At 42.4% G+C, this 22,601-nt stretch overlaps 1 protein-coding gene across 1 annotated transcript in view; it reads right to left on the bottom strand.

Annotated features, from left to right (window-relative positions):
- Positions 1–1,139: 1,139 nt before the first annotated feature.
- GRM7 (glutamate metabotropic receptor 7) overlaps positions 1,140–22,601 on the bottom strand; it is a 272,407-nt gene continuing 250,945 nt past the window's right edge. The window contains exon 10 of the mRNA XM_075183745.1: positions 1,140–2,256. Coding sequence (XP_075039846.1) covers positions 2,207–2,256 — 50 coding nt within the window. The 3' untranslated portion in view covers positions 1,140–2,206. The remainder of the gene's footprint in view (positions 2,257–22,601) is intronic.

The raw sequence follows: 22,601 nt of genomic DNA on the forward strand, positions 1-22,601 counted from the left end.
ACGTTATTGTGTGTAAGGTACAGACAGTTTTAGAGAAGCGGAGTGTATGTCAGGATAGCCTTCAATATACGTTCAGATCTCATTTTATTAGCATAAAATGTGAATGGAGGTTGATGGGGGGCAGTAATTGTGAATTTAGATTCTACACGTCCATGTTTATTCCTCTCACTCTTTGTCATTCTCCCTGGACTTCCTGATGAAGCTTACAGTGCGCGTACACGTGCGAAGGGGAATAATTTGAGGGAAAGCAGTGTTCAAAGAAGTAATCGCTGCATCAAAGTCCACCTTCCACCCACTTTAATACCAGTGCTTTCATTAAATTAACGTTTTCATTGTTCACCTAAAAATACTGCTTAGTCCAGCTCCGGTTTGTGCAAAAACAAAGCCCTTTTCTGGAGACTTGATTTAGAGAGATCACCATATAATTTCATTGCCGATTGTCTATGCATTCATCAATTTACTAGTTGTTTTTATGACATTATTACACAATACTATATTTCCAATATTTAGGCCCTTGTTATAATTACGAATTTCCTTCTATTTTATTGATTCTGTAATATCCTATCCTATTCCAGAATTAAACACAGATGGTCTCATTTTGAACAATGCATTTGGTTGCAAAATCTGCACTACAATATATCAAGCAATCAGACACTTGCTTTCGTTGCCTAACCTGCACCAGGCAAATAAAAGCTAATTGCTGGTTGGTTATTGAGATTAAGTGCAAATGTTGTTCCTGAAAGCATTGTTGGTTAATCAGCCACTAAATATGGGTTCTGATTATTACAATGCAGAGTGCTGTTCCCCTAGCGTACTTTAATCTCTTGTTTTATGAGCAATATGGCTTAAATATCGAGGCTATCTTGGTAGACGGTGCCGTTGGATATTTTGCTGTGTGTACGTGGTGGTCTACATGACATGTTCTGACTTCATGTGGTCTAATCACCAGTAATCTGGTCTAATCTAATCACTACTTCAGTTTTGGCTCTCAGTTAAATGATCTCTTTTATGGATTATTGAGTATCACGGAGGTGTAACCCAGTAACGGATATAGATGGTCGCCAATACCTGATTACGAGAAAGGCCGTCTAACCCACTCTCGGCCTTTTTGCCACATATAAAAATCTGATGACAACATATACTAGAAAAGATAATCAAAATCTTTAATACATTCTCTGACAATATCACAGGGCAATTTGGGGAGGGCGTCTCACAAGGTTGGCACGTAAGCAGAAAATACTCATTACAAACAGTAGAAAACATACATGCTTTTTTTGTCACGTCTGAGTCCACAGAGTGGCCCTCGCCGAACAGGCTCGGACAGATCCCGGGAGGCGGGGTTTAAAAAAAACGGTCGCCACCTCCACCCGGGTCCTGTCAAACGGGGGAACCCCCTCACCCCCCGGCCGCGGGCAAAAATGGAGAGAAATCAGACACAAAGAGCAGAGTCCTCCGACAGAAAAATAAATTAATGCAGAAAGAGAACATGCATTCGGAGACAGAAGAACCGCGGACGTCAGCCAATCACATACCAGATCCTGACAGCCAATCACGCTCAGAAGTGGTCTGCGCTTTGCACACAGTTTTTGGTCTTTAAAAAACCTTGTTTTTCAGGAATGAAGAAAGGAATTAAATAATGAACAACGTGAACGAGTAAATAGGACAAAATATAAAACGAAAAAAAGTAACTGAAAGTGGGATTAGCAAGCATCAACTGGATGGATGAATGAACCACAGAGGGTAAGTGTTTCAACATGGAAGCCAGGTCACTGAAGTGCTTGTTGGTGGGGAGAGGGAGAAGATGAAAATGGGCTCTCCACATGGTGAAAGAAAATTGGGACATGAAAGGGTTAGGAGTCGGTATGCAAAAAGTTCTCAGAAACTGTACAGAATGATTTGAGTCTGATGGTCCCCTAAAAAAGGCAGAAGAGCCCTGGTATCTCCCGCTCACAAACTTGCTTCCAGCGGGGCTGGGCGCTCATCCCTTGGTCTGGCTCCTGAGATGCAAGCCAGGAATAGTTCAGATGGCTTGGATGAAGCAGCTTCCCTCAGTACTCAAGGGCTGTGCACTGCCATGTCCCAGCAGCTCCTCTCCTCCCATGATTGGCCGCCGTGGGAGAGGCACCGGTGAAGGGGGAGCAAGCCGCACCGCACAACGCAGGAGTGAAAATGTAGCCGCTCCGTCCATCTGACATGATCAGGCCGTCTAGATCACCAGGTTGTTGTAGCTGACATATTTTTTCTTTGTTGCTGGACCTGGGTGACAGAGAAAGGGGAAAAATTAGGATATATCTGGACATCAAGTCACTCAACCTTGTCTATATATATTTAATCTGTACCTGTCACCTACACACAGTGGAAGCAATAATGTGGTTTGTAACAACATTCATGGAAAGCAGCCTCAGTGATGTCACTAGTTCCTAGGGAGTTGGCTCAGTGATGTCACTAGTTCCTAGGGAGTTGGCTCAGTGATGTCACTAGCTCCTAGGGAGTTGGCTCAGTGATGTCACTAGTTCCTAGGGAGTTGGCTCAGTGATGTCACTAGTTCCTAGGGAGTTGGCTCAGTGATGTCACTAGTTCCTAGGGAGTTGGCTCAGTGATGTCACTAGCTCCTAGTGAGTTGGCTCAGTGATGTCACTAGTTCCTAGGGAGTTGGCTCAGTGATGTCACTAGTTCCTAGGGAGTTGGCTCAGTGATGTCACTAGTTCCTAGGGAGTTGGCTCAGTGATGTCACTAGCTCCTAGGGAGTTGGCTCAGTGATTTCACTAGCTCCTAGGGAGTTGGCTCAGTGATGTCACTAGTTCCTAGGGAGTTGGCTCAGTGATGTCACTAGCTCCTAGGGAGTTGGCTCAGTGATGTCACTAGTTCCTAGGGAGTTGACTCAGTGATGTCACTAGTTCCTAGGGAGTTGGCTCAGTGATGTCACTAGTTCCTAGAGTGTTTCATCAGTGATGTCACTAGCTCCTAGGGTGTTGGCTCAGTGATGTCACTAGTTCCTAGGGTGTTGGCTCAGTGATGTCACTAGCAGGGCCATCTTAACAACATTATGGGCCCCCGGGCAAAGCAGTGCACCGGAGCCCCTAGATATAGATAAAGATATATAGATGTATACAGATATAGATATATAGAGATAGATAGATGTACTTGCTCAGTTACCCTTGAAGGTTTTTTATGCAGGTTTTTTTCTTTTGCAGGATTATTTATTCTCATTAAGAGCCTTGCCTATGGGGCCCCCTTGCCCGTGGGGCCCCCGGGCACCTGCCCATCGTACCCAATGGAAAAGATGGCCCTGGTCACTAGTTCCTAGGGAGTTTCATCAGTGATGTCAAAAGTTCCTAGAGTGTTGCCTCAGTGATGTAACTAGTTCCTAGTGTGTTGCCTGAATAATGTCACTCGTTCCTAGGGTGTTGGCTCAGTGATGTCAAAAGTTCCTAGGGTGTTGGCTCAGTGATGTCAAAAGTTCCTAGGGTGTTGGCTCAGTGATGTCACTAGTTCCTAGAGTGCTGACCGAATGATGTCACTAGTTTCTAGGATGTTGGCTCAGTGATGTCACTATTTCCTAGGATGTTGGCTCAGTGATGTCACTAGTTCCTAGGGTATTGTCTGAATGATGTCACTAATTTCTAGGATGTTGGTTCAGTGATGTCACTAGCTCCTAGGGAGTTGGCTCAGTGATGTCACTAGCTCCTAGGGAGTTGGCTCAGTGATGTCACTAGTTTCTAGGATGTTGGCTCAGTGATGTCACTTGTTTCTAGGGCGTTGGCTCAGTAGTTAATAGGGTGTTAGATAAGTGATGCCACTATTTCCCAGAGATTTGATAGGCAGTATTCTTATGACTTTTGTTTCAGTCCACCAAATTCCTGCTTCCATTCTATACAGGCACTGGGTATCTCCCAACTGTCTGGATTTAGGGGCTCTGTCCACCCATCCCGATCAGGACAGCTTGGTTCCGTGGGACAGAAAGTTGGGAGATAAATGCTGCTAACCGCTGCTCTACATAGTATCGCAACGCCACATTCTCTCCACTTTTGTCCCAATTCCGCAACTCAGAAGGTTATGAGGTTATGGCTCTGGGTAATCTTCAACAACTGTACATATAACATGGTTTCTCCAGCTCAGTGACTGATGTCAGTCAGCTCTAGACCAAGCAATATAATAATGGATGATCAGATCAGGAGGGCGGCCATGCCACAAGAAGGAAATATAAACCACAGTGCTATGAAGTAGATAAAGCCAATATTAGATATCAATACACATTAAAGGATGTGTGTTAGTGAGCTAAATAATGTGCCTGATATAGATGAAGTGTTTATCTGAATTAATGATATATATCCCCTATGGAATTTCATTCCTAATGCTGACAAATATCCTTAAACAGCAATCGAAGAATTCCTCAGGGTACATAAGATACATTGTATACTCTGATATACAACATGAGAGATTGTGTAATGGAGAAAAGACATCTGTGGCATTTGGGAAACAGAGAAGACATAACGTAATATACACGGCTTCTAAAGCAAAACAAGCGCTGTATATAGACATGCAATGCTATGAACCTCATATACGTAAATATATATATATACATAAATATATATATATATATATATATATATATATATATATATATATATATATAAACTATACACTAGAGACCCTATTTGCTGCTTTGTATTTGTGCACATTGGTCCCCACACTCAGGGCCATCTTAACAACATTATGGGCCCCCGGGCAAAGCAGTGCACTGGGGCCCCTATATATGTATATTTATATATAGATATAGAGAGATACAGATATAGATATAGATATATATATATATATATATATATATATATATATATATATATATATATATAGATAGATGTACTTGCTCAGTGACCCTTGAAGGTATTTTTTGCAGGTTTTTTTTTTTCAGGATTATTTTTTCTAATTAAGAGCCGTGCCTATGGGGCCCCCTTGTCCGTTGGGCCCCTGGGCACTTGCCCATCGTGCCCAATGGAAAAGATGGCTCTGCCCACACTATTAGGACAGGGATTAAGTATACAGGAGAAGGGCGCTGGCAGCTGCAGAGTTGAATGCTTCTTACATAAATTGGGTTTGTATCACATAAATATGACACATTTGACAGTACGGAGTGAGTCACAATTGCCTGCACTTAAATGTGTACAACATCTGTCCCTTCTCCACCATGCAAGCCGACATCTTTAATGCTTTGCAGAGTGGTGCTCGGCGTTACATCTGGCATCATTTAATAATGGGAAAGGGCACTGAACAAAAGCCTGAATCCCCGTACATCTGAGTAACAAACATCTCTGATTGATGGATTCAAATACAGGGGCATAATCAATCATTAGGAAAGTAAGTAACTGACATTTTTACCTTTCTCTCTTTTGGGTGTAAGTAAGGCAAAACCATGTTGTATTGGAGGGGGAGGTAAATTTAAAATGTGATGGCAGCTTTATAGCTGGGGTAGGGCATGTCCTAGATCAACTTTAAATTTCAGTGTACAAATAATCTAACACGTATTTGTGTGCTACATGAAAAAACAGCCAGTATTTTCCACACGTGCAAAATTATAAACTAATTTGCACCCCTTCAATTGCAACATGGCTTTGACCAGAAAACTTGAGTAAGAAAACTTATTCAATTTTTTGCTCAACTATACTTAATAAATCAGGCCCATTGTCTTCTGCTGTTTGCAATAGAGAAGGAGGAAAATATCTGCATAAGACTGATTTTTTAAAGTTTACATAAAAGTAGCACAAAAAAAATATAAATTAAATTAAATTTACTTGAAGCCGTTTGTATTTTACTTTTCAAAACCCATCATGTAGCAAAAAAGGTTCTTACGCCCTAGAGATGTTCAGCATCCTCCACACAACGCTGCCCTATAAATACATTTTAGAGAGGGCTCAAGTTGTGATTTTAGATGGAGTCAATGAAAGTGGGACATGATATACCACTGACTGGATAATATACAGCTTGGGATATCCTATCAAAGGCACATTTCATTATCAAGATCTGACATTATTATTAAGCTACATTCTCTGCCAGCATTCTCTGCCAGCTTGCAGTCTAAGACTGAGTAATGCAGTATGTGAATTGTGAATTGTTAATTCTTATTAGAGATGCTCAGGCTCGGTTCCTCGAGAACTGAACACACCGAACTTAGGGGATCCGAGTACCGAGCCGACCTGTCGCTCGCCCTCGGAATCGAAAACGAGATTGTGACGTCGTCGGATCTCAGGTCTCTAGAGTTTTGGATTCCTTTTTAAGATCCAAAATAACGAGAGGGTTGGAGGCAGGGCGGATCCCCCTTTTTCTTTTCTGCCACTGCTGTGTGCCAATGTGTCCTAGATGTGCTAGGAACTGCCGTGTGTTTGTGTCATTGCTCTGTCGCTTACCATCCAGCCAGGTCGCTGCAGTCTTTGTCCGAAAGTGTATGAAAATAATATTGTGACCTGTGAGGGGGTCAAAATTGACTGCAAATAACTTGAAATTAATGTTATTGAGGTTAATAATAATGTAGGAACAAAAAAAGTTCAAAATGATGTGATTTTAGCCAAAACCAAAACCAAAACACGGAGCTAATCCAGATCCAAAACCAAAACCAAAACCAGTTGACGGGGGTCAGTGAGCATCTCTAACTCTTATGAATGGTAGCGTCCCTGCCGATGATGGAGGGCCATTGAGACCACACCAACAGTGTAGTAAATATTTCTGTGCCCATACTACAAGTACATCGCTCCTTTAAATATTAAACAAAACGGAACTGCTCTCTGTCACCCTGTGAAATATTTATACCCTCGGACACGAGGAGGAAGCAATATGCTGAATTAATGCGGTGATCACAGACTTGTCTATGCTGGATATTAATAGGATGTGGAATTGTCTTTAATGCTTTTGAACACATTACAGTTAAAGGTCACTGCATTAGTTCCTGTTCTTGCTTTGTTGCTTTAGGTACAAGAGAGAATAACTTATCTTCTTGACAAACCCTCTAACTCTCACATAATTATTATCATTATTATAGTCCATTATTCATGTAAAAAATACACAGTAATATATAAAAAAAAAGGTATCATCAATTCACATCAGTCCATTAACAGTGAGATTTGCACATGACAAAGTCCTGTCTGCTGTCAGAGGCTCCGCTTTCATTAATAATAACATCTACAGACGTCTGGTATGTCTTCCGTGATGACAATAAGGAGACCGTAGTACGCTATAACATGTGTCACATGACTCATGTCAATGATTTATTCTCACTGGTATTTGTACTCTTAATAAAGTGTTTTCCCATATAAAGTGCTAGTTGGTGCTAAAGGATATTTATTGAACGTCTTGGCTGTCTTCTGACCCTGTGTGATGTAAGAATCAAGTGTAAATGAATAATTTTGTATGGGGTAAAATGCTTTGTGGTTACCCGTAAAAATGGGAATGCACCCACTAATGTGTGCCTGAAGCCCATTATCATCTATCATATAGCGCCACTAATTCTGCAGCGCTGTACAGAAAACTGACATCAATCCCTGCCCCGTTGGAGCTTACAGTGTAAATCCCCTAACATACACACACAGACACAGAGAGAGACTAAGATCAATTTGTCAGCAGCCAATTAACCTACCAGCATGTTTTTGGAGTGTGGGAGGAAACGGGAGCACCTGGAGGAAACCCACGCAAACATGGGGAGACCATACAAACTCCACACAGATAAGGCCATGGTCAGGAATTGAACTCATGAGTGCTGTGAGGCAGAAGTGCTAACCACTGAGCCACCGTCTGGTCTAGCAGTACATTGCAAAGCACATAAGTGTACCTGGCCTGCACTCTGCAAGGAATGCCTTGTCCTCTACTAGAAGGAGATAAAAGTTGCTCCCTTACTACTAAAGAGATCTTGACACCCAAAGCCATGCCTTTACCCCTATAAATAGGCACCTTCATTGCAAAAATAGGCTCAGGGCAACAGAAAATATTATTTGCGCTGTTGGGCCACATTTTTGTCCTCACTTAGATCTTGGCGTTGGTCAGGGCAGGTTGGCCAATTTTACCCCGGGGTGCAAGACTCGACTCAGAAGCCCATTAGGAACATTTTAAAGGGAAGAAAATTCTTGTAGCCCAGCGACCCAGTCCAAGGTAGCTCACTATGGGACAGGCCCAGAGGGCAGATGCCACCCCTGCCCCCCAGCCCAGTGTGCCCCTGGCATGGATTCACTCCTATGTGGCACCATTTTTCATAGAGTGTAATCTATCAGACGTTGCTTAAACGACACAAGTCAGATCTTGTTGTCCCTAAACCCTGCTAGATCTCTAAGAGATGCCTTTTACAGATTACCCATGTTACATCTATGCCCCAGTAACAGAAGACACACGAAAGCTCCACAAAAACAAGATGAATCTCCTCCGTAACCTCTTTTTGCCCCCCAGTGAATTCCTCTCCAGTGCCTCCCTGGCACCACAGAGGTTAAGTGTGGCAGCGGGGAAGACATTGTAACTAAGAAGTAGAGAGTAATAAAACAGATTCTAACCGCGCAGGCAGCACAGGGCATAAATCTAGGCTCTAACTTTCCAAGGCAGCGAAGGATTTGCAGACAGACTCAATTCAGTCGTAAAACACTCACAAGAAGAATTAAAAATGAAAGCACATTTAGGCTGATCACAGCGAAAAGGAAAGGAAAAAAAAAAGCATAAAGGCCAAGCGGCTCTAATATCACCGGCATTCATCTATGTCCCCTGTAACGCATGATGTGCCAGGGGGGCGAGAGAGGACGTCTATGAGCGCGCTCTCTGCTATCTCACAAGACAGATGTTCCAAGGATAATTTAACAGAGACAAAGCTCGGCTGTTTGGCCACAGTTTGCATCCAGCTGGATAGAACCATTACTTAGTGGGTGGAAAACGCAAAGGGAGATGTCACCAGATAGGGTATATATGTGTCCCATCGTCTGGGCAAAATCCTATATATTCAATAATCAGAGTCTGAAAGTCTATATAACCCCCTAAGCTCGTCTGAATGAACAGATGGGAGGATGTAATAGCGGTTCTCCCTCCTAGACAAGATGGGTCTGTTGGCGTATTGAGCCAGCGCTGAAATGTATTCATGGATACTGCGGTTCCTGAGCTTTCATTCTGGACAACAGCTGGAAGAAGACAAGAATTGATAGGACGATTGTGCAGAGAGTGGTTGCAGGCAGCGAGCTGTGTCTCGCTTTGGAAAGGCTCTTTCCAGCTGCCAGATTTTCACTCTTGATGCACAACGTATAAATGTAAGCTTTAGAAAATTGACTGACAAATGTTTACAAAAGCCTCCCCCCCCCCCTCCTCTTCCCCCCCTCCAGGCCTCTGCAACTCTGGGATGTCAGTGACAGGCTGTGATGTACGGTGGGATTTCTATCAAAATGATGCTATTAATTGTGTTTTTCTGCCTAATAAACATATCTTGGCATTTGCTACCGTGTAGATTGGAAGCTCCTGGTGAAAGTGTCACAACCTGGAAATTTTGTCCGTAACTCCGTTGGCAAAACAAAATCAGTTTTTCATTCTTCTCTAAACTTTAAGATTCAACCACCCCCCAATTTAGACATTCATATTAGCCATGCAGCTTAAGGTGTTTTCTGAAGTGGAATAGCCTAAAAAAATGTTAATGTCCAACACATTCCATCATCTTGGGGCAAATGTATTTGCAAACCAACAATATTCGGCGTATTTGACAGCTACATTTAAAAGACAATGGGCCTGATTCATTAAGGATCTTAATTTAAAAAACTTCCTATTTAAATCTCCTGGACCAATCCATGTTACAATGCAAGGGGTGCAAATTAGTATTCTGTTTTGCAAATAAGTTAAATACTAACTGTTTTTTCATGTAGCACACAAATATCAACTTTAAATTTCAGTCTACAAATAAACTATGAAGTATTTGTTTGCTACATGAAAAAACAGTCAGTATTTAACTTATGTGCAAAACAGAAAGCTAATTTTCACCCCTTGCATTGTAACATGGTTTTGTCCAGGAGACTGAAATAAGAAACTTCTTAATTTAAGTTCCTTAATGAATCAGGCCCAATGTGTTTAAAGGCAAATCTTGGTAGAGGGATTTGCAAAAAACCTTAACCTTAAGCTTTAGAAAACCCTCTACTGCCTGTGTTTTCTCTCTTTTGAACATTTCTAGAGATTTATTAAAGATTCTTTGATTGAAGACTAACATTTGAACACATTGCTATTTTGCAGAGAGCTACAATTGTTTCAACAATGTAAATATGTAAAGTCAATCTTGGCAACCAGCCAAGTTCTACTACAGAGAGGGAGGGGCTTGTGAGAGCTCAGACTACTATCTTTTCAAACTCACTTCATACATGTCAGCCGAAATCTTCAGTTCACAAGAGGAAACAACCTTAATTTATTGTTCGTACTGAAAAGTGACATATTTTGCATTCAGCCTTTCTAATTTAAATCGTTTTCATAAATACACAACACCTCTTTCATTGCACAGAAAAGATACTGTTCACACTGCAAGTTCTTCACACATTCCTTTCTCTTTCTACACAATTATTTTAATACTGTCTTTTACAGTTTAATTTTAGCTCTCGCTTTGAATGTGTTAACCACCGTATAAATATAGACTTTATTAGTCTTCAGAAACTACCAGAAAACTCTTAATTAAGGCCCAGAAAACATACCTATGCACTCGTATCCAAACAGCATCGCCAAATTGGTCAGATATAGTCAATATGCTGCAGTGAGATAATGTTACAGTGTTATTTTAATTAGTAAGTTAAAGTTCTGCAGCTCTTAAGCCTTAATCTCTTTTCTTTGATTGTACCTATAAGGGGTTTGTTAAATCTCTGTATTGAAAATTACCATCTTTAAGAAGCTACTTTGGAAGGGGGAGCTTCTCATTCTGTGGCAGTGTAGAAGCTTAAGTGTGACTGACAGGCTTGCCATCTTTAACAGGTGTATGTACTGACTGGCGGAATCAAACACTAGGGCATTGCCAAAGATGTCACAACAAGTTTAAATGAAATAACTGTGAAATTATGGAATGTCCTGAACATTGTATCTTATATTAACAGCATTTTAGTCTTTGCCCACCTATTTTACTAACCTGCTTCATAAATGAAAACTCATTTATTGATATTAGTTATCTTATTATATACGGATGTAGTGAGTTTATCTTAGACAAACAGTTTGACGGGGAACTAGTTGGATTTTATTCTGTGATTGGACAGATCCAATATGGTGGTTTGTTTTCTTCACATTTTCATGCATGCTGTAACACGGCTGAATATTATTGTTTTATTAATAAAACAAACTGTTATTTTGAGTTACATCCCATGGGATCGGTAAAAAGCAAATAATATAAAATCATTTGTTGAATGTTGCCCTCTAAGAGAATGCCGCCCACCTAGGAGTACTGCCCCAGGCTAAGCTCTATTTGGTAAGCGAAACGCTGCTGCTATGGGAATGGCAGACACAGACTCTTATGCTGATAATAAACTTTTGCAGGCGGATATATCCTTAGAGATAGTTTTGGGAACACTGTCATATGGCTGCATTTCATAGCGAGATGTAACTGTGGCAGAAGGTCAATACTGAAATATCTGCATGTCAATAAATCACTTTATCGCAATATATTAAACCAGCAGAATGGCTGTAGGGCTACAGAAGAAAAACCCCTACGAGTGATCAATTTAAAGTGCAGTGAATAAACATAGAGGAAGGCCAAGTAAACCAGGAGTCAGATAATGTATGCAGGACGGCAATGTAAAATAACTCACATAGAGCGTCACCTCTGGGACTTGATATCCCAAAGCACTGCCAAATGACTTGGCCTCTGCAAAATAGAGTCCCATTTACTGTCACCGATTATAAAATATTGGAATGCAAGTGCTTTTGCGTGGAGGGTGAGACCAAGTTTAATAAATGGCTCTCACCCTCTCTCTTGTTTCCTTAATTGCTAATTAATCTTAGTGTTGGACGCTTGGGTTCCAAGAGTTTGCGGAGAAAGGACATTGAGAAATGCATAAAATGTGACCTGCCTTCAGGCAGAAAAACAGACACAAAATTGATATTAAATATAGAATGTTGCTTTTTTCCGAAAGTTGCTAGCAAAATCTATAAATGTATATAGTGTGGCAGAAAATGGTCAGACAGGAGAGGAAGAGGAAGCCCAATCATGGTAAAGCGAAGGACATATGAGGTGGCCTCTGAGAACAGCTTTAAATGAAGAATTACTGAAGAAAGATGATTAACCCTCACAAAGGCAACTACCATTTTAAATATATTTAAAAATGCATTTTCCCCTCCCCGTATCTGTGTAATGAGGGTCCACTGGGACCCATTTTGTCTGTACCAGAAGGATGCCTGAAAATATTTGGCCTCCACAATGTAAGGCACAGTACTAAGGGCAGCAGAGATGAGGATCTCACCTCACTTCTTGACTCTCAGCCTGTTCTTGGTTCCCCTCTTCCCTTATCTTACTTCAGAATCCCTGATTGTTGGATGTAACGTAGTCTGAAATCAGTCACTGGCTCTTCCTCCTGCATTGTATCGTAGTGGTGACTGACAAGGCAAATAGAGGAGGTACAGGAGAGATAGTATAACTGTACTACTAATCAGCCACCCTCATCTAACTTCAGAATCCCTGATTGCTGGATGCAACGTAATCTGATATCAGTCACTGGCTCTTCCTCCTGCATTGTGTTATCATAGTGGTGACTGACAGGGCAAGTAGAGGAGGTACAGGAGAGATAGTATAACTGTACCACTAATCAGCCACCCTCATCTAACTATAGAATCCCTGATTGCTGGATGCAACGTAATCTGATATCAGTCACTGGCTCTTCCTCCTGCATTGTGTTATCATAGTGGTGACTGACAGGGCAAGTAGAGGAGGTACAGGAGAGATAGTATAACTGTACTACTAATCAGCCACCCTCATCTAACTATAGAATCCCTGATTGCTGGATGCAACGTAATCTGATATCAGTCACTGGCTCTTCCTCCTGCGAGGTACACAAAGGGTCCGCAGCGCCGTACATGACATATACACTAAGCAGTGATCCATAACACATAACATGATACATGAAGAACAAAATACAAAGACCAGATATACTGAATGAATAAAAATACAGATAACACAGTAATGTAGATCATATTATATGAGGGACAGTGAGTGAGAGCGATGGTAGGAATCAGAGGGACGTAGTTTCTGTAATCTATATCCGTAAATTACACCTCCTCCAAAAACTGACCACGCCCCCTCTGATCTTATGCCACCGCATCACTAGGGTCACATACGCTTTTGTTTAAAAAAAATTAATAAATCAGGTCACTTTAATATATGAACCCTATAATGATACGAATACTGAGCATGATTATAATGTAAATCTTTTTATATCTACTGAAGAGTATTGTAGTTAAAATGCACTTACATGGCCAAGGGAAAAAGGATAGCAAGATTAGGATTCAATATGTAAAATAATTGGAATTATAATGTACATTTGATTAATATTGAAAAATAGGAACATATTGATGGGACAAGAAAAACTTTAAAAGTTGAGACTGTCCCTGGAAATTAAGGATGACTGATAAACAGCCACACCCACATCAAACAGCCATAGTGGTGCGCGGGGTGGGATTGTATGAAGGAGGTGCGCGGGGTGGGATCGTGTGGAGGTGGTGCGCGGGGTGGGATTGTACGGAGGTGGTGCGCGGGGTGGGATCGTGCGGAGGTGGTGCGCGGGGTGGGATTGTACGGAGGTGGTGCGCGGGGTGGGACCGTACGGAGGTGGTGCGCGGGGTGGGACCGTACGGAGTTGTGGTGCTCGGGGTGGGACCGTACGGAGGTGGTGCTCGGGGTGGGATTGTACCGAGGTGGTGCGCAGGGTGGGATTGTACGGAGGTGGTGCGCGGGGTGGGACCGTACGGAGGTGGTGCTCGGGGCGGGATTGTACTGAGGTGGTGCGCAGGGTGGGATTGTACCGAGGTGGTGCGCGGGGTGGGACCGTACGGAGGTGGTGCTCGGGGCGGGATTGTACCGAGGTGGTGCGCAGGGTGGGATTGTACGGAGGTGGTGCGCGGGGTGGAATCGTGCGGAGGTGGTGCGCAGGGGGTTGCATGCGAGGGAGCCCTGTGCGGACATGAAAAGTGTGTGAATCGTCAATAACAATGGTTGCAGCCCTGGTGTACCGTAACTTTTATTTTCTATCTTAACACCAATCTGTCTCCATTTATGTCTCATCTTTATCTCTCCTCTCTCTCCCTTCAGTCTCCAGCCGTTTATGTCACTCTTCTCTTTACTCCCCTAGTTTCTCCCTCTCCTGCTCAGACCCCGTTATCAGTGCTGCAGATATATAGTTTAATTAGCTGATTACATATGTATTTACCCCCTCTCTGCCCTTTCATATTTAACAGTACGGCTCATGAAATAACTGCAGGAAGATGATGAGGTGCCCGGTGTCACAAAATATATAAGGTGTAATACAAGATATATTTTAACAATGGGTAAACTTTCGCTTTTCCTTTAATACTTAAATAAGCAAGATGCTTATAAACTCAGAAACATTACAGCACCAAGATATTAACTGTACAACTCACTTTTCATACCAGCTGAAAATGTCTGTTTACCTGTTTCTTTATGTAGCTCTATAAATTTGGACATTTGGGTGATAGTCCTGAACATTTAAAAAAAAATGTTAAAAAATTGTGACATCATGAAATGCGAAAAATGGTTCGGGCTGTTCTACATGTATCCATACGGGTCACTTTTATGTCAAGACCAACATTTTCTCTAAATCAAGTCATCTAGAAATGAATAGGTTAAATGTTTAATATAATGGGAATTCCACACTAAAGAGCTGCATTGAGAATCTGCTGTTCTGTGTAACCCTGCAGGGGATTCTTTTCACCGGCCTCGATAAACTCAGTTTTTAAACGCTATAATATTTAGTTAGAAGGGAGAGCTTATATATACACACCGAAAACTATGACAGAGTGACGTGCTAGCTCTGTGAAGAGGACGGCTTTACATTTATTACCATTAAGACGGCAGCGCCAGAATACAAGCAATTATAAAGACATAATATTAAAATGTAAGTGATACAAATGTAAATTTAAGTGCAAAATACAGAGCATGTATTAATAAAATATTAATGATCTCCAATTTTACACCAGTTAAAGGGATTTATCAATCAAGGTCATGAATTTTAATGATAAAATCGATTGCATTCATTTTAACAGTGGTTTGGTTGTGTCCTTAGTAGCTTCCTCCCTCTTGGATAAACATTTAGCCTGTAACAAAGCAATGCATTCAGTAAGCTGTGCAATCTCATATGGACACAGTAAAGGGGGGAAATAGATACTGTTCTGGTTAAAGCTATAGAGCAGAAATAAACCTTGGAAAACATCAAAGTACCACGTAAAATAAAACACATCTCACTATAAAAATAGCTATGTAAAATTATAAGCAAGTTCAAAATAATATTCATGAAGAAATCATTGTGAATTGGGCATCTGGACTACCTGCATTAATTATACTGCAAACAACAATCTCACTAAGCCAGAGTAACCCCCACCCCAACAGTGCAAATTTGGGTGCAATTTAAGGAAGGTTTTGCTATCGAAGGGCGTGATTTGGGAGGAACGGGTGTGCAGATAAGGGGCGTGGCCTAAGATTCCTTTATTTCCAAACTGACGTTGTTATGAATCTATCATGAGCTGATTAATGGATCAGGCCGCCCTAAGCTAATATACTCTTAGCTCCCCCTTGTCCTTCAGGCCGGGCAAATACGCGATAGGTTAAAACTCGTCCTTAATTTAAATCCGGCTTCCTTCACCCCCCCACGAGGTCTAAGCTCATGTGTTCTCCACTTGACTTTTTTAAAAGTGTCACAGTAATCTCAGTCACTCATTTCTTTTTCATTAACTCAGACCTGTCTAGCTGAACGTTGGCGTGAACGAGCGATACTGAGGGTGCAGGAGGAGGGGCTGTCACGCTGATGCTTGTCGCCATCGTTGACTCACGGTCTTCAGGCTTCACCATGGGAATAAGTCAAGGGGTCTATTTATTAAACTGTGATAAGCCAGAAATCCGGAGAAATCGTCCGTTTCCTCTGCAGATTGGCCGTCACATCTTTTCTTTCAAATTTTTAAAGGGTTAAACCAGGAAAGACAGAATTTTCTCCTTCCTTAATCTATTCTACATTGATCACTGCAGCAACCCCCATAGACTTCCATGTTAAAGACTTCTGACCCCATTTAACAAGCGGTGAAAAGCTGTGTACCGTTAGCTGTGAAGAACTAACGCTATCTCAGGTTGTGACCCCAAAAAAGGGTTTCTTTCTCTTTTCACGGACATTAGTTATTTTAGGAACGGGGGGATCGCCAGCCCTGTCTTGGTAAATACCGGCGGCAGCACATTTTGTATCGTTGCGGTATACACAATGATACCTACTGCCGCTCACCAGCCAAAAAATTACTACAAGCTGTACTACATTTTTTTTCCATGTAAATTTACTCCTTTTATTTGCTTTCCTTAATGGATCGGGCCCTAGATGTTTTTTGTACACGTCGTTAAGCAACTTTTACTAACTGCAATGCTTTTTCTGGCTTCTTTCTGTGCCTTTCAGCCAGGTATTTGCATCACCAGAAAAAGCTGTTTATTTTCATTTCCATGTAATGCAGAACAAATTGGTGCAGGGAGCGTATCACTGGGATATGACAGAAGACGTCTTCTGGGTAAAATTGCAGCCAATTCATAGAATACAGAAGAGTCGCGCTGTATCATAGCATACCTCCCAACATTTAGAATCCCGAAAGCGGAACAAATGAGCCCCACCTTGTACCACCCAAACTCCACCCACAAAGGGGCAAATGTATGCAAACTCCACCCACTTTTCTGTTAAGCTCCACCCATTTTCCTTATGCAACTGGGGATGTCCTTCTAAAATGGGGACCATTGGGAGGTATGTCATAGGGCAATAAAATAAACAAGAGGTAAATTAACTCCATATTCTATAAATAAAATGCCATGTCCTCCTGGATATGAAGTGAATTTACCACTTTTTTAAAGAATATGTTCCTCCAATTTCTGCTCACTTCTCACCTATACAATTCACCTGAATGGTCATTTATGAACCTACAAAGCTAATTGTGGTTCTGTGACAGCACGTGCCTATATTTGCATTAATACCCATAATATTACCCAGTATATAATACTTCTGTTGCTATATCAAGCCTACCCAACATAGATCTCTTCTCTTGTCTCATATTCCCCAACTTGACCCCTCCGTACTGCCCAAGATCTGTGCCTCTCATCCCCACCCATCGCCTGATCCCATTCCCAGTGACAGGATTCCACTCTGTGGAATTCCCTCCTTCATATAACCGGCCTTCAGACCTTGCAGTGTTCCCTGAAAACTCATCTCTATAGGCAAGCTACAAATTCCCGAACCACCATCTTATCTCCTTTACCCTATTCTACATGGTTCAGTGGTCGAAGTGGAAATTTAGAAGTAGCGGTATGGAAAGTGTAAGTGATTGGAATGTGATAGTGTTATAGTGTAGCAGTAGGAGAAGTGACTGGAATGTGATAGTGATACAATGTAGCAGTAGGAGAAGTGACTGGAATGTGATAGTGTTACAGTGTAGCAGTAGGAGAAGTGACTGGAATGTGATAGTGTTACAGTGTAGCAGTAGGAGAAGTGACTGGAATGTGATAGTGATACAATGTAGCAGTAGGAGAAGTGACTGGAATGTGATAGTGATAGAATGTAGCAGTAGGAGAAGTGACTGGAATGTGATAGTGTTACAGTGTAGCAGTATGAGAAGTGACTGGAATGTGATAGTGATACAATGTAGCAGTAGGAGAAGTGACTGGAATGTGATAGTGTTACAATGTAGCAGTAGGAGAAGTGACTGGAATGTGATAGTGTTACAATGTAGCAGTAGGAGAAGTGACTGGAATGTGATAGTGTTACAGTGTAGCAGTAGGAGAAGTGACTGGAATGTGATAGTGATACAATGTAGCAGTAGGAGAAGTGACTGGAATGTGATAGTGATAGAATGTAGCAGTAGGAAAAGTGACTGGAATGTGATAGTGTTACAGTGTAGCAGTAGGAGAAGTGACTGGAATGTGATAGTGTTACAATGTAGCAGTAGGAGAAGTGACTGGAATGTGATAAGGAGAAGTGACTGGAATGTGATAGTGTTACAGTGTAGCAGTAGGAGAAGTGACTGGAATGTGATAGTGTTACAATGTAGCAGTAGGAGAAGTGACTGGAATGTGATAGTGATAGAATGTAGCAGTAGGAGAAGTGACTGGAATGTGATAGTGATACAATGTAGCAGTAGGAGAAGTGACTGGAATGTGAGTGTTACAATGTAGCAGTAGGAGAAGTGACTGGAATGTGATAGTGTTACAGTGTAGCAGTAGGAGAAGTGACTGGAATGTGATAGTGTTACAGTGTAGCAGTAGGAGAAGTGACTGGAATGTGATAGTGATACAATGTAGCAGTAGGAGAAGTGGCGGTATGACATACCCCCTGTGTAGATGACCAGCCACCTACACAGTTCCCATGAAATATATACTTCATCATCATCATCATCATTTATTTATATAGCGCCACTAATTCCGCAGCGCTGTACAGAGAACTCATTCACATCAGTCCCTGCCCCATTGGAGCTTACAGTCTAAATTTCCTACTATAGACACACACTCACACACATACAGACAGAGAGGGAGAGACTAGGGTCAATTTTTTGATTGCAGCCAATTAACCTACCAGTATATTTTTTGGAGTGTGGGAGGAAACCGGAGCACCCGGAGGAAACCCACGCAAACACAGGGAGAACATACAAACTCCACACAGATAAGGGCATGGTTGGGAATCGAAATCATGACCCCAGTGCTGTGAGGCAGACGTGCTAACCACTACGCCACTGTGCTGCCCACAATATATACTGTGCTGCCCCCATATATACTTGTTCCCTTCAATACTCCAGCAACTGAGGCTGCATCACTAGGGCAGGTAAAAGGCATGCAGGGTATGCACAGGTTCATTTAAATAATAAACACACCCCTACCTCCCCATCCAATAAGGAATGGGGGTGTGTTTAATGTAAACCTCCAGGGCAGCAGGAACTCAGCACGGGGGCGCCAGGAAAGAAGAAAACACTAATTGAGTGACACAATGTTACTCAGTCGGTGTTGTGGGCACCCCTGAAATCTTGTAACTGCCCGAATTCTCCTAATAGTAGTGTCAGCCCTACAAGAAGCCCCCTGACCCCCTAATCAGCATTGCTGTGTGACGGGATCACGTAGCCCCACTCAGCACTTTTTCCCCATTGCAGACTGGCTTGTTTGTTTATACCAAGTTTTATTTTCTTACTAATCTCAACTGAAAAGCGCCGTGGAGTATAATGCTGCTGTAAAAATAAATGTTCTAATAATAATAATTATAATAATAATAGTACATAATTTGGAAGGTTTTTCAGAATTCTTTTCTTCCTATAATAACACTGCCTCAGTCATTACTTCTTTTCTATAGAAATATAAACTCCCAGATTGATCCGGTTTCCTCTTCTTTGAAAGCACCGGACACACGGATCTGATGGTTTTACTGCGGATTATTACAGTTTAGATTCAGACTCATCTCCCTCATCTTCCTGAACCAGGCAAAGATGCAACAGTCTTCAGCAATTACTGATCCATCTCTTTAATTAATGTAGATGTAAAAATGATGGCGATAGTCTGGGCATTAAGGATAAATCAAGTATTGGAACTCTTACACATCCTGGCCAAGTTGGCCTTGTGCCTTCCGCAGATACAACGGATGATATCTGTAGAATCCTAAATAGAATTAATTTGGCCCAAGAGCACAAAACTTCCTTTATGGTTCCTGGTCTTGAGAGTTTTTGAGAATGTCAAGTGGATGATCTAAGTTTCTGACGAGGGGCATAACTAAGATTGAGCCTACCCACAGCTATATTCCAAAGGGGCACCATCCCCTCTTCCCCTCCCTCACACAAAAATACCTCTGTGAGTAGGCTAATCATCGTTATCATCATCCGTTTATTTATATAGCGCCACTAATTCCGCAGCGCCGCACTCACTCACATCAGTCCCTGCCCCATTGGAGCTTACAATCTAAATCCCCTAACATACACCCAGACCGAGAGAGACTAAGGGCAATTTGATAGCAGCCAATTAACCTACCAGTATGTTTTTGGAGTGTGGGAGGAAACCAGAGCACCTGGAGGAAACCCACGCAAACACGGGGAGAACATACAAACTCCACACAGATAAGGCCATGGTCGGGAATCAAACTCATGACCCCAGTGCTGTGATGCATAAGTGCTAACCACTGAGCCACCGTGCTGTGCACAGCCAAGTTTATTGGCCCAGGCAGCTAGCGCTTAAGTGTGGTTTTCCTGCACGTAACAGGCAGCAAATGCTCTGTTCCTGACACACCAACACGGATTGGTTGTGCGAGTGCTGTTGGCACCACTTGTGTGTCCTCTCATACTGCCCACTATGTACAGGACAACACAGAGCAAATGCCCTAGGCTAATATACATGGATGGGCATAGCATTGTTAGTCTCCGGGCCCTGTAACAGCCACCTTGGCTACTAAGGCTATTGATAGGCCTCTGACTATATCCCTGAATAAAGATTCTTCAGGATTTTATTAGACCCATTATGACTTTGGAAGAGTCTCCAAAACTGGCAAATTTGCCCACTTTGTTCCTTCCTCTTCACCCTTTGCATGGAACCCCTGGCATAACCTGTACAAAAACATTCAGTTGTCTAAAGGGGATCAAGATTATATCATTTTATCTTTTCAAAGATACGTTATTCTCTATTACAAAACTTCAGAGCATCTGCCTGGCTACCCTGTGTTACATTGTTAAACCATGGAAGAAAGGAGAGCCTTCCATTACAGAGACGAAAAATAACATTAGGTGGATTGTCTCTATGGAGGGAGGGCGAGCCTCAGGGGAAGACACACTGGATGTCCTCTAGAATAAAATCCAAATTTACTCACCTACAAAGTCCTCAACAACACCACTATTCATACATCTCAAATGTCATCTCAAAATACTCTCCCTCTTGCCCTCTATCCACCACTACCCAATTATTGAATTATCTATTATGCCCAGTCAGAATCCAAATCTTATAAAGCTCTCTGTAAACCTCTTTACAAGGGCTTAACCAATAATTCCCACACTAATGTACCCTCCCATCTACCCTACTCCCACCAATAATACCCGTACTAATGGCCCCTCCCATCTACCCTACTCCCACCAATACTACCCGCACTAATGGCCCCTTACATCTACCCTACTCCCACCAATACTACCCACATTAATGTACCCTCCCATCTACCCTACTCCCATCAATACTACCCGCACTAATGGCCCCTTACATCTACCCTACTCCCACCAATACTACCCACATTAATGTACCCTCCCATCTACCCTACTCCCACCAATACTACCCGCACTAATGGCCCCTTACATATACCCTACTCCCACCAATAATTCCCACACTAATGTACCCTCCCATCTACCCTACACCCACCAATACTACCCGCACTAATGGCCCCTTACATCTACCCTACTCCCACCAATACTACCCACATTAATGGACCCTCCCATCTACCCTACTCCAACCAATACTACCCACATTAATGGACCCTCCCATCTACCCTACTCCCACCAATACTACCCGCACTAATGGACCCTCACATATACCCTACTCCCACCAATATTACCCACACTAATGGACCCTCGAATCTACCCTATTCCGACCAATACTACCCGCACTATTAGACCCTGCAATCTACCCTACTCCCACCAATACTACCTGCACTAATGGACCCTCCCATCTACTCTACTCCCACCCATACTACTCACACTAAAGGACCCTCCCATATACCCTACTCCCACCAATACTACCCGCACTAATGTACCCTCCCATCTACCCTACTCCCACCAATACTACCCGCACTAATGTACCCTCCCATCTACCCTACTCCCACCAATACTACCCGCACTAATGGACCCTCCCATCTACTCTACTCCCACCAATACTACTCACACTAATGGACCCTCACATATACCCTACTCCCACCAATACTACTCACACTAATGGACCCTCACATATACCCTACTCCCACCAATACTATCCACACTAATGGACCCTCACATCTACTCTACTCCCACCAATACTACTCACACTAATGGACCCTCACATATACCCTACTCCCACCAATACTATCCACACTAATGGACCCTCACATCTACCCTACTCCCACCAATACTACCCACACTAATGGACCCTCACATCTACTCTACTCCCACCAATACTACCCACACTAATGGACCCTCACATATACCCTACTCCCACCAATACTATCCACACTAATGGACCCTCACATCTACCCTACTCCCACCAATACTACCCACACTAATGGACCCTCACATCTACTCTACTCCCACCAATACTACCCACACTAATGGACCCTCACATATACCCTACTCCCACCAATACTACCCACACTAATGGACCCTCACATCTACTCTACTCCCACCAATACTACCCA

This window comes from Mixophyes fleayi, chromosome 8 (genome assembly GCF_038048845.1).
Source record: "Mixophyes fleayi isolate aMixFle1 chromosome 8, aMixFle1.hap1, whole genome shotgun sequence".
Taxonomy (NCBI): domain Eukaryota; kingdom Metazoa; phylum Chordata; class Amphibia; order Anura; family Limnodynastidae; genus Mixophyes; species Mixophyes fleayi.